The 13,409-nt window shown below is 37.5% G+C and overlaps 2 protein-coding genes across 4 annotated transcripts; both read right to left on the reverse strand.

Annotated features, from left to right (window-relative positions):
* Positions 1–13: 13 nt before the first annotated feature.
* LOC107586854 (uncharacterized protein PFB0145c-like) lies at positions 14–8,018 on the reverse strand. 2 transcript variants are annotated; one of them, XM_016274407.1, is made up of 13 exons: positions 7,924–8,017; positions 7,264–7,306; positions 7,050–7,173; positions 6,656–6,850; positions 5,433–6,457; positions 5,203–5,355; positions 3,538–3,612; positions 3,321–3,437; positions 2,258–2,407; positions 1,857–2,024; positions 1,552–1,743; positions 539–730; positions 14–449 (listed from the first exon to the last, which is right to left on the reverse strand). In XM_016274407.1, exons 4-13 carry the CDS (start codon positions 6,825–6,827, stop codon positions 345–347), a joined length of 2,349 nt encoding a protein of 782 aa, XP_016129893.1. In that variant the 5' UTR covers positions 6,828–6,850; positions 7,050–7,173; positions 7,264–7,306; positions 7,924–8,017; the 3' UTR covers positions 14–344. The 2 variants fall into 2 exon arrangements, with proteins under 2 accessions (XP_016129893.1, XP_016129900.1); XM_016274414.1 differs by lacking the exon at positions 7,264–7,306 and having other exon boundaries at positions 7,924–8,018.
* An 861-nt stretch (positions 8,019–8,879) lies between these two features.
* Positions 8,880–12,391, reverse strand: LOC107586894 (lysosomal thioesterase PPT2-like). 2 transcript variants are annotated; one of them, XM_016274452.1, is made up of 8 exons: positions 12,154–12,391; positions 11,603–11,756; positions 11,175–11,270; positions 10,974–11,081; positions 10,806–10,889; positions 10,587–10,671; positions 10,252–10,306; positions 8,880–9,343 (listed from the first exon to the last, which is right to left on the reverse strand). In XM_016274452.1, exons 1-8 carry the CDS (start codon positions 12,298–12,300, stop codon positions 9,200–9,202), a joined length of 873 nt encoding a protein of 290 aa, XP_016129938.1. In that variant the 5' UTR covers positions 12,301–12,391; the 3' UTR covers positions 8,880–9,199. The 2 variants fall into 2 exon arrangements, with proteins under 2 accessions (XP_016129938.1, XP_016129932.1); XM_016274446.1 differs by having other exon boundaries at positions 10,806–11,081.
* Positions 12,392–13,409: the final 1,018 nt, after the last annotated feature.

Consider the following 13,409-nt stretch of genomic DNA (forward strand, 5'->3'; position numbering starts at 1 on the left):
AAAAAAAAAATACATTTCATAATATACACTCAGCTTTCTCAAAAGTTCAGTTTTGAGCAATCTGGCAGAACATGCAAATGGCACCATTCACAACTTAAATACATTGGCCTGTCTTGATTTCCTTTCGGTTTTACAACTAGAGAATTACCATAAGAATTTAACAGAATTAACTTTATGAACCATTGCTTTAGATTCCTATTTTTGAGAAATTAAGAGATTTAAAGACTTAATGGAAGTAGTGCCATTAACAATATATTGAGCAGTTATGAAATTCAGTGTATATATGTTTCAACATGTTACATACACAACATCAATAAAGTCACAGTATGCGTTTAATCACACACTCACAGTGTGTGTTTGAGGGCTGTTCTGGGTCCAAGTCTGCTAGAGATGTTTTGCTGTAGCTCTGTTAACACGCCGTCCCGCTCCTCTAACTCCAGAAGAACTTGCTATGAAGGGCAAACAAGAAAATACGTCAGTAATTTGTGATCATGGAGGATGTGTTACATTGGTAGAAGTTTAGAAACCGGTTATTTACCTCTATGAGTTTATCCCTCTTCTGAAGATTGTCTTTTAGTTTTCCTTCCTCAAAAGCTCTCTCCTTATTTTCCTTCTTCCACCCTAGTTCAGCCTCCTTTTTCTCCTTGGTTTTCTCTCTCAGCTCCTTGAGTGTATTCTTGAGTTGCTCTGATAGTGCAGTGATGGCTTGTTTGTGATTTTCTCTTTGGTCCTAAAAGAACATGAAGGCATGTTGATGAAAACTTACAAACCAGATCTTGACAGCTCACTGGTTTGGACATTTTGCTCTCTTAAGTCATGCTTTTTTAAATAATGTTCATAAAATATTTACTGGTAGTGATGCATCGAAATTTCAGCAAACAAAAATAATCAGAAACAAATTTAGGTTTCAACCTAAACAGTTTTGGAGGGCCCAAAAATGATTTCTCATTTTTAAAGACTCTTTTTTTAAGGCTATGCTCAGTCTGCAGGCAAATCAGACCATCTCCAAAATGTGATTTCAATCAGATTTTGAAAAAAAAGATAAAGATTTCATGTGTTTTGATGTCCAGACTTCCAAAAACCTGGATATGCACATTTTTTTTGCTGCCTGTCTGAACATAGATATAGTAAATGCTGTTTTCAGTTGATGAGCGAACAAAACTTCACTAAGCATAATTTGTAGCACACCTACCATCCACAAATTAAAAGTTTGTGCTTTCTTGCTTTTTGATATGAAACCTAGTCTAAGCTTTCAAATTCTGTTAATTTTATAATGAAATTCATACAGAATAAATATGGTTTTGAAGCTCTTTACTTTCAGTAAAACATTTTTTTACTGTTATTGGCCAGAGCAATGTCTGTACACACCACCAGGTGGCGCAAATTGCTTTTCTGTTGCATCATGAAATGGCTAAATCATGGAGTACATTCATTAGATTCAGATTTTCAGGTTTTTGAGATATTCAGCACACTAAAAATGATTGGCAATGAGTTGAACTTTTTGAAAAAGCCACAATGGGAAATTAAAGTTATGATTTAGTCAGACGTTACCAGTATGATGCTTTCGGCGTCGGTTAAGGCCGAGGAGAGTCTTGAGATCTCCTGCAGCATGGTGGCACTGAGCTCCTCTCGATCTCTGAAGCTCGCTGCCAGCAGAGCTTCTTTCTCTCGCAGCTGATTGACTAATCCAGCCTCAGCCCCGCCCACTTCCAATCCCCGTCCAATCAGTGAGTCTGAGAGTGCCTATGGCCAAAATGTTAATAGTTGACTACTGGAAATTATCCATTAACTAAATCAACAGCACTTTGCAAGAGAAGTCAAATCAGACAGCGAGAGGAAGATAACGGCATGTCTACCTGCACATCTCGGCGTGAACTCTCCATCGCCTCCTTTAGCTGGGAAATATAGTCTTTGTTTTCCTTCACCAGTGCAGTCAGAGCTGAATCTCTCTCTTTCCACACTTCCCATTCTTTCATCATCTCCTGTTGGGCTCGATCCCGCTCCGCAAGCTCTACACGCAGGTGCTATTTGAAGATACAAAACATTGATTGATTTTTGCCGTTCCAGGCTAAATAAATCGGAGACTAAAACCCATTGCACTTTGAGAACCCTGTTTTCTGCATAAGAGGCATCAATGCCTCATTTACTCTCCAGTGAATAGCACTCATGGATAATAGCAGGCAGCAGTTACTAACCAAGTGATTAAATAAACAGTATGTGTGTATCATTGAATAAGTGCACTATTTGTTTGACTCACGTTAATAACATCCTGGTTACACTGGAGCACAGTGTTGAGTGTGATGAGATCTCTGTCTCGCTCTCTGCCAGCGTCTCTCATAGCCTGCAGCTGTTTCTCCAGGGCTTTCTCTCTCTCGCTCGCTTCAGACAGCTGGGCCTCCAGGACTGCCTGATTAAAACATTAACACAGAAAATTATAAGCACTATGGAATAATGTGCATCCAGTGTTACCTGGACCAAGCAAACACAGAAGTGCTCTTGTACTCAAGTTAATTACCCAACACAGGGACCCAGCCAAAACTCACATTGACTGGGTGTGTTAGCCAAAGCTTCATTGTATGCTGTCTATGTACTTGTGCTATGCTTGTAAGAGTCAAAACACCAGAGAACATGGTAAAACTGCTTAAAATGAAGATTGTTGATACTGGAATAAAACAAACAATACCGTTTGGGGTCATTTCTAAAATGTCTTTGTAAGAAGTATGTTCACCTTCAATTTTTTTAAATAAAAAATATAGAAATAGTAATATTGTAAAATATTACAATTAAATAGCTTTCTATTTTAAAATGTAATTTATTCATTTGATGGCAAAGCTGACTCTTTAGCAGTGTCACATGATCCTTCAGAAATTATTGTAATATGCTTAACTGGAGCTCAAGAAACATTTCTTATTACTATCAATGTTGAAAACATTCAACATAGTTGTGCTGCTTAATATTTTTTGTGGAAACCATGATACATTTTTCATTTTCTTTTGATAAATAGTAAGCTCAAAAGAACGGCATTTATTTGAAAGTTTGAAAGAACAGTATTTAATTCTTTCAAAAATGTTTTATTTTCTCTCTCTCTATATATATATTTTCTTCTTTTTTTTCTCCCATTTATTATAAGATTGCTGTCAAGAGGAAAATCATAGGTCACAAAGTGACTAAATAATGCTTTCATTCACTAAATAATGGTACAATTTTAATTATATTATCAGATGGTTAGTCTATACTAATTAATTATAATGATCTTAATTTAGGAACAACAGAAGTCTGAGCAGTCTTCACTTCAAAACTCATTCTCAGTCAGACCTCACCTCACGTTCACTGCGTGTTTCTGTCACTGCGCTGGCCAGTTTTTTGATGAGTTTGTCAGTGTCCTGTGATTCCAGCCCCTGCTCAGCACACAGCTTCTGGATCAAAGTCACACATTCCTGAAGAGAGAAGGGCACACAGTTCACCAACACATCCGTGACCTCCACACAATCTGTATTTATCCTGAATCTGTAATGAGTTCATTAATTCAGTACTCACCTGGATTACATTCCCTCTGCTGTGCAGCGATTGGCTGAGACTCTCTATGAGGTCATTTTTATTCTTCAGACTCGTCTGTGTGGCAAAACAGATCAGATAGGTATTAGTCTCACAAACAGGCATCATTCCCAGCTAAATGACTCCATGTCATGCCTGAGGGACAGTTCATGGCATTGTGACTCCTTATGACTGCATTCCACTAGTGTTATATAACTTATCAGCTCACACTAGTGAGCAACCATTCAAAAGCTCCTACCTAGCATGCACCAGCGCTATGAAATTACAGCACTCTGTAAAATGTCGAAATAAGGTAGATCATAAAAGAGTAGTTATGTACAGTGGCCACAAAATATTTGGACACTTAAATCATACTTTATGTAACAGCAGTACAGCACATTGCATTATATAACAACACATCAAATTCATTAACTATCTAAATTACTGATAATATGTCTGTTATTCCATCTTCCCTAGTTGTTTTTTTAAATGATGTTATCTTATTTTGTTGTCCAAATACTTCTATGCAGTATTATTTATATACTATTATAATATTTATTAACATTTTAAATTAGCTTCTATTTTTATATTTTCAGTTCACATTTGAATTTTATTTGATTTTTAGTAATGTGCTTTTGTCCTTTTTACTAGTTTTTTTTTATAATACCACTTAAAGAGACATTAGAAATGCTGCCTTGGCGAAAAATAAAATTGTTTTGTTTTTTTAATTTACGTTTTTATAATATTTATATTTATTTCTCCTTTATTTTAATTAACAAAAAAATATTTTAGTTTTTTACTGTTCAGTCATCTGAATCCTAACAAATTTCTTTTAAAGGCGTTTGTGTTGTCTTTCTAAATAAATGTAACTGATTTTTTTCTATTTAATGCAATGGAATTCATACATTAATTGTGGCTTAAATGTCTATAAACACATGATCAGGCCATTGTATAAATTCATTCTTCATGTATTTTAGTGCTGTCAAACGATTCATCGCGATTAATCGTATCCAAAATAAAAGTTTTTGTTTACATAATATATGTGTGAGTACTGTGTATATTTATCATGTACATAAATACACACACAGTATATATTTTGAACATGTATTTACATGTATGTATTTATATTCATATAATTTATATCATAAATATTTTATATAAACAACATTTTTCTTAAATATATACATGCATGTGTGTGTATTTATATATACATATATATACACACACACATATATAATATGAAAACGAAATCGTTTGACAGCATTAATGTATTTGTGCATTTAGCTGAAAATAATACACAATGAAGACTGAAAGAGAGAAAATTACATCAAAATGCAGTAGCTGACAAGCCTGTTATGAAAGAAAGCCTAGGGCAAACTCCTCTGGTCTGGGAAGATTCCTAGAGGAGGTGTGTGTGTGTGTGTGTGCATGTATGTGTGCGTGTATACACCTCTCTACATAGGCAAACCCAAACACAATCTTTAAAAAAAAATCCACACACCTTCTGTAATATACCCTATATAAGGCATCATTTGCTAAAAGTCAACAAAAAGATTAGGAGAGGGTGTGCCTCAGATGTGCTGTGCTAAGCCTCTAAAACACAATGCACAGTGCACATGATCGTTTGAAACACCCATGCCATTTAACTTAATCATCACATCGTCTAACCACTTGCGGAGACTGTAACTGCTTGGCAGGAGCATCGGTTGTTGGTTTGTTGGCGTCCCTTAGCTGTGCCTCAAGACTTCTGATGCGAGCCTGAGCTTGAACAAGTTTTTCACGCAACTGCTTCACAGCATGATGCACCCTACCTGCGGATGCCTAAAAAGAGAGATAAAAATGAACTAAAACGTTTGAAAAACAGGGTGAAACATCTAAAACAGACTGACAGTCATCACCTCTCTTTGCAATGGCATAAAGTCATCTTTTAGTTCGGTCAGGATGTCATCGTTTTCTTCTTCAAACTCATCCTCTGTCCCGTTGTCACCCTCTCCAAAATTCAGGACCCTTACTAACCCCGCTTTCAGACCCACCTCATCCTTCCCATTCTGCACGTCCCCACTGTGCAACACAGGAATGCGACTTCCAGCAGGTGACCTCACTGGCTTTCCTTCAATTCTCCTTAACTCTTTGAAAACGGTGTCTATAATGGCCGAATGATCTTCTGGCCAATCAAACGGATCGTTGCCGTCTAAAGAGTCCAGCGACTGAACGGATGAAGTGCGGGATCGAGATCGCAAAGAATGACAGGAACCAGACAGCGAGGCGGGGCTGGATCTGACAGACGGCACTTTCGACCAATGGAGAGGCATGCTGGAGGATTTTTCTCGAGAGAGCCCCAATGACGTGAAGGCTTGATCGGGTAAGTGACGTGGAATCCCACAAACAGACTCGTAGTCCGAGTCGGACACCCTCAAGGAGTCGCAACACTCACACATCTTGCCTTTCTGACACCGTTTCCCTGTTCTCCTATAATACGGACACGACTCAGCTTTCTCAGACCACCATTCATACTCCGAGAGGGCCATGTTGTCCCTCAGCATTTCTCGGTATCCTTCCCCTACGGAATCCTTCCGCTCCCCTTCATCCTCACTGGAACGTCCGTTTCTCCTGGAGGTAGATGGGTGGCGCTGATCGTACATGCTTCGCATCCATTGCCTGATCTTGTCCCGTTCCTGAGTGAGTTTCTGGAGTCTCTCGCTCGACAGCACTCGGACTCGGGTAATGACGGTGTCAAACTTGAAAACTCGTTCCAGAACGGACACACACTTGCCGCATACAAACTCCCCCTGACCGCTCCCACGTAGTACAGGCTGCTCTAATATATGTGTCAGCACACAGAGCAGGTCGATTCCTTTTGTGGGGGTGAGCAGACCACGAGACTTCGAGAGCGAACGGGAAGAGCTGAGTGATAAAGTGCTGCCTAGAAAAAAAAGAAAAACAATCATATACATAATTATAATCGAACATGCAATATTAAAACATACACAGCACTTTAATAGCTTCAGTAATTAAAATTATGCAGAAATGTGCATTTTTTTAATCTCCGTTTTTCTTTTTTTTAAATGTATACAGTAATAGCAAATATAATGTAATTAGACATGTTCTCTGCAGGTCATACCCCATGGGCTGCTCTGTGCCGATCTGGGCAAGCTTCCCTTGCTAGAAAAGTCTGTCGGCGTCTGAGGTTGTGTCCCTTTTCTGTTCTGACCTGCATACAGCCATCGCCGCTGGTTACCTTGCAGGTCATTCCCACAGATCCGGCATCCTTCACTTTTACTTCGAGTAGTCATTATAAACAGGTGCAGCAGGTGCCCTATAATAACAATAGTACAATATGTATAAATAATTCAATAACAATAATAAAAACAATCTCTAAAAAAACCTCAAAATATTCTTCGAAAATTGTCATTGAAAAAAAATTATATAGCATGATACTGGCATCTGAGGAGCTTCTAGAACTAATATATATATATATACACACACACACACAAATATATACACAGTTTACACACCTGTGTAAATCTATCAGTAGTTCACTGTTGTCCTTTGGCTGGGGTGGATCCAGTGAACGACAGCTCACTCTCCCCTACTGACAGTCTCAATGTTTACACGGGATGGACACATCGGCCTTGAGCTCTAAACACATGTATAAAACAAAATTGATGTGTTTATTGAAGACTTTAATTGGTTCAGCCAAAAATCTAATTCATGTAATTATTTACTCACAATGTTTAATGTTGTTCTAACCCTGTATAACTTGCTGTTTTACCTGGAACACACAAGGAAATGTCAAACAACGTCAAGTAAGTGACTGACAGCCAGTCACCATTTACTTTCTTTGCTATTTTTTTCAATACAATAAAAGTGAATGGTGACTGAAGCTGTCAGTCTGCCTAACATCTCTTCTGTTCCTTACAAGCCATACAAGTCTGGAACAACATCAGGTGAATAAATGGTGACAGAATTTTCTTTTTTTGGTGGACTATTCTTTTCAATCAGATCTATGAAAAACTAGCACGGGCTCTTTTATTTTAACGCACAGCTTAAAAACTCAAAATAAATTATGTAAATAAGTGACGCTTTGGCAAAAAACTTTCCATACTATGACTAATCACAGCAACTCTCCGTTTTGCTCTCCGTGTGCTCATTCAAAAATGATTTTAAACCACTACCACAGCGCTTAAAACGCGATAAACTGCCGCTGATATAATTAAACCCACGCGGAACTGACTTTTGACTCCCGGAATGTCAGATTGACCCTGCAGAGTACAAAACACGATACGATAGACCAAACAACTCTTTAACACGGCCGTCAACTGACCTGATAAGTTACGAGAAACGAAAATATCCCATTACAATCACAAACGGACAGATAAAGTCGCTTACCGAAACTCAGGAAGCGTCTTCAGGTCTCGAGCAGAAGCTCTCGCGCGTCCAAACCGGAGTGGCAGCCGCCGCGCGCCACTCTACCTTGCTGACGTCATCATAAATACCTGTTTCAGCACGCAGCTGCGTGGCGCACTCCTGCTGTTCGCACAGTCATGCGCATGCGGTAATATATGTTATAAATGATTATAAACACTAGTATTTCCACCAGCTAAGAAAATGGCTTTAAGTCCGTTATTTCTATGTTTTGCTGTAGTGTGTCAGCAGGAAATATCAGTTTACATGTCCAAACATTCGATTTTGCCATTAATAGTAATAATTCAGTAAGATTTTTGTTTGCACAACAGCCAGTGCTCCACACAGAGATCTGATCTGATCATCATCCAGTCTGTCTGGAATGAAATGAAGAAACAGAACAAACTGAGACAGACTAAATCCAGAAGAACTGTGGCAACGTCTCCAAGATGCTTCAAGAGACCTACATGCAAAGCTACCTGAAAACTGTGCAAGTACTCCTCGGGCAAAAGCTGCTTTAAATGCAAAGGATGGTCACACCAAATGTTGATTTAATTTTATGACATTTATCTATTTATTACTTTTTTTTTTTTTTTTTACAGCATCCTCATTTTACAGCATTTCTACACAAGTGCCTAAAACTTTTAACAGTACTGTAGCTTTGCAGGCAGGTCTCTTGAAGCATCTTGGAGATGTTGCCACAGTTCTTCTGGATTTAGTATGTCTCAGTTTGTTCTGTTTCTTCATTTCATTCCAGACAGACTGGATGATGATCAGATCAGATCTCTGTGGCCACTGTATGTATGTGTGTATATATATATATATATATACACACACATACATACGTACATAAAGTGGCCACAGAGATCTGATCTCATCATCATCCAGTATATAGCCCAACTTGGAGAAATAGCCTAGCCCTTGACAAACACATTTTTGCAATGATCATTTCATTTTTTATAACAATTTAATAATTTATTTTAGAATTTAATTTATTAAAACTGAACATTAGACTTGCATTATCTGTGGTGGCAGGACAGAATAACTTTCTTACAATATTCAAACTGATTTGACATATTAAAATGGCTAGAAAACTATATATTAGAAAACCAATCATAATAATTGATCACATTATGTTAGCAAAAAATAAAAATTAAAAAATGAATAAGTGTACAATCATAATCTACATGATACATGATTACATTGAGGATTGTGCATATGCATGTAACAAGATCAGTTTCCTTTTTTCCATCTCCTTAGATTACGTGAGCCACTTGTCTATGCAGTTCTTGTAGACTGTGTGGTTTGAATGCCAGGATGTATGGTGTACACCACGGACGACACACTTGACCACGGCTCCTTCTGAGTTCAGTGTTTTCAAGCCAAAAGCATCTCTTAGATACCACTGGGGAAAGTGGAAAAATGGTTAGGACAACTAAACTGCACCACTAAAGCATTAAAGGAATAGTTCGCCCAAAAATGAAAATCTGCTGAAAACCCACCCTCAGGCCGTCCAAGATGTAGATGAGTTTGTTTCTTCATAAGAACAGATTTGGAGAAATTTATTACATCACTTGCTCACTAACCGATCCTCTGCAGTGAATGGGTGCCGTCAGAATGAGAGTCCAAACAGCTGATAAAAACATCACAATAATCTACATGACTCTTATAATCCTCAAGACTTTTTCGCTGGGAAATGGTGCTTGATCTGTGCATATTTCTCTCCTGATTAAGACAAGACGACTTTTTCACTGGAGAAAGCATATTATAGATCAGGGGTGCCCAAACTCGGTCCTGGAGGGCCGGTGTCCTGCAGAGTTTAGCTCCAACTTGCCTCAACACACCTGCCGGGAAGTTTCTAGCATGCCTAGTAAGAGCTTGATTAGCTGGTTCAGGCGTGTTTGATTAGGGTTGGAGCTAAACTCTGCAGGACACTGGCCCTCCAGGACCGAGTTTGGGCATTCCTGTTATAGATTATTATAGATAGATGTCTTTATCCAGATGCAATGATTTAAAGTTAAAAACATCTTAATGATGGATTTTTTTCTCACAAGATAGTAATTGATAGACTGGAGTCATGTAGATTCTCGTTCTGACGGCACCCATTCATTGCACAGGATTCATTAGTGAGCAATTGATATCATACTAAATTTCTCCAAATCTGTTTCAATAAAGACACAAACTCATCTACACCATGGATTGCCTGAGAGTGAGTACATTTCCTGAACTATTCCTTTAACGAGCTAAGCAAAATAATAATAAAATTAAAAGTAGTTTTACAAAATGATTATAGGAATGAATGTATCCACTCACATCCTGCTTTTCCATCTCAACCACAGTTTCATTACTGTCATAAAACCCAAAAATACTGTGGGGGAAAAAAGAGATAAACTGTAAAAAAGATATGAAATGACTGAGTATGTTTTATTCAGGGCCTGAGTTTTAGAGATTGCAAACATGCTCTAAAAATCCGCCACATAATCCTATAAGGCCTTTTGAAGTTCAAATGTCACTCTACATATTTCTCATATTCATTCCAGTCTGCTAAACACCACATTAACCCTTTACCAGCATGTAAGACTTTGATGATTTCTAACTCTGACAAACTTTAGATGCTCAATATCACGTGATGAAATATTTGCAGAGACCTTGACTCCCATGGTGTAATAACGCCGTCATCTTGTCCACCGATCAGCACCAGCGTCTGTATGCGCAGGAAGCTGTCTCGCCACGCTGCAAGGGAACAGCAACATACAACACAACTCAAGGCCACGGAATTGAAAGTGCACAAACAACCCAAGCAAAAGCTGAGGCATCTGAGCAGCACATAAACACAGGTTAGCAAAAGCCATGTCGTCTGAAATTACCTGTTGAATTGGCATGCTCTATCTCGCCATTCAGTAGGGCGAGATAGATGCTGCTGTTTAAGTATCTCTCTCTTTGGTGTGGATCTACAGAGGGAATAAAAAGACAGAGAAGGATGTGCTGTGAATCAAATGAAATACAGAACATTGATTTGTGACACATCCACTTACCATTCCAGTAGTTGCAGATAGATATCCTTTGTCCACATGTAGTGTAACAAAAATGGTACAGTCTTGACTTGATAAATGTAGGGAAAAAATATTTCAAATAAGACGAATCTGTAAAAGCATGGACAAAACACTTACAAGCACTCCTTTAAAGAAAAGAGATGTTGTGGTGTGTGTAATGTAGGGAGGACAGGACTGACTGACCTCCATACTGGCCAGCTAGTGGTGAAGACAGTAATATCAGAGAGTGAGCATTGTGCGTCGGCAGGGTTGCAAGAACTCCTCGACATATCAATCCACCTTTGAAAATATGATATAAAAAACAGTGCCGTTCAAAAGTCTGGAGTCAGTATGATTTTTTTTCCCCCAAAAGAAATTCATATTTTTATTTAGAAAGGATGCATTAAGTAGATCAAAAATTCAGCTTTGCCATCACAGGAATAAATTACACTTTAAAATATATTAAAATAGATAATTGAAATTGAAATATTATTTCTGAATATTACTCTTTTCACTGTAATTTTGATCAAATAAATGCAGCTTCGGTGAGAATAAGAGACTTGTGTCAAAAACTAAAACTTTTGAATGGTGTATATGTAACAAATGTCTTATTAGATATGAGTTTAGATGACCTTGTGAGAAGCAGATGAGATGGACACCATCATCGGTGCTCTCCATGATGGGTCTGATGGCCTCTCTGAATCCATCTACCTGTTGCCACAGTGGCTTCATACTGCCAGTGTAGTCATAAAGGGCTAGTGTGGTCACATTGGTACCTGGATGAGACTAAAACACAGTGGAAAACAGAAGTTGGTGAGTTTCATCCTTGATAAAAAGGAGAACTATGTGCCAAATATAGTGAACTGTAAGATGGAACTGAAACAACTTAAAAATCGTATGCTATTCCAATTCGAAATTTGGTTGCTTAGAACTTAGACTGTGATTTATTTATTTTTAATGAGCTTTTTCTGCATTTTACAAAGTTTTTGACCCAAAACGTACTTATTTAAAAATGTAGGTTAAAACAAAAAAAATACAGAAAAAGCACCTTCTTAAATTCACAATATAATGTAAGATTTAAAATATAATGTAAAAATACAAATGGAAGTGCATTAGTTATTTTACTTATATTAAATGTAGGCCTAATAAAATTATGTTAAATAAATAAATAAGATGATCTTACCTGATTGATAAATTTAGCCAAAATCTCAAACTGTCTGGGTCCATCTAATATCCCGTGAACAATAATCACTGGTTTGTATCCCATGACAGAGGACAGCAGAAATACAGTCCATATAACAACACAGCCATCAGTCATCAATCCCCCCATAAAGGCACTCCGACAATATCTCTCAATAATCTATCAGTTGAAAACAAATATTTTTTCTTTAATCAAAATTATACTAGTAGCAACCAACGGTGGCAAGACGTTCTGCCAAAAGATTGGATGCTCTATCGAGACATTTACATCTGGTAAGTTGTTCCGCATGTGCTGTTTTGTCACAGTTGAGGTGATGCTTATATCAACCACTTCCTCTCTCTCACCAGATGATGTGGTTTATTGAAGAAATGCAAGCATTTCATTTTACTTCAAGAGAATATTTCACATTGTTTACATATCATTTTCTTCTTGGATGCAAGTTATATCGGTGATACAAGAGTTTCTACAAAGACCTCAACAGTTTTTAACTTTCTGAGCACTACATCTATTAAAGCTACCCGTCACTGATTAGACTAAAATACATAGTTCTGAACATTCTTTACAAAATATACATAAGATTTTACCAAATATACATAAAATGTTTTAAGCACATTTTTTTATGAATTATGTCTTATTTAGGCATTATATTACGCATTCGTTTTAATATGAAATGCATGCGACACGTCCACCGGAAAATATAATGATTCATATTGTAAGCATAATGATACATCTGGTGCTCTTAACGCTTTAAATCTGGACTTGTATTTTGACAGGAATCACCCCTCCCCCCAAGTAAAGTATCTGCCAAGTCCCTTCATAGACATAATAAATATTATTTATATGTCTATGAGTCCCTTTACACACTCCTGCACAGTAGGTGGCGATATGCAATAATTAGAAGTTGCAAAAGCCAAGAAAGAAGAAGACAGGAATCATATATGTTCGTTTTGTGCTGCAAACGATTCAGAATTCAAATATCATGGTTCAGTGGAAACAGTTCTACACTAAAATATGTAAACGTTACAGTCTTTTGTCTCCAAGCATTGGTGCATGAAATAAAATCCAGCCAGTAACATTTATCTTAATATTTTTATCTAGTAGTCACAAATCATAATTTCGATTTGCGCTGAGAAATGTAACATGTACCACGTGACAACGCCGTCTGTTTCACTGACGATCTGGGCGATAATTTAATTTGCACAATATTTATTAAAATCCATTTTAGCAGAACAGTTAGA

This window comes from Sinocyclocheilus grahami, unplaced genomic scaffold, assembly GCF_001515645.1.
Source record: "Sinocyclocheilus grahami isolate Dianchi unplaced genomic scaffold, SAMN03320097.WGS_v1.1 scaffold6.1, whole genome shotgun sequence".
Lineage (NCBI taxonomy): Eukaryota > Metazoa > Chordata > Actinopteri > Cypriniformes > Cyprinidae > Sinocyclocheilus > Sinocyclocheilus grahami.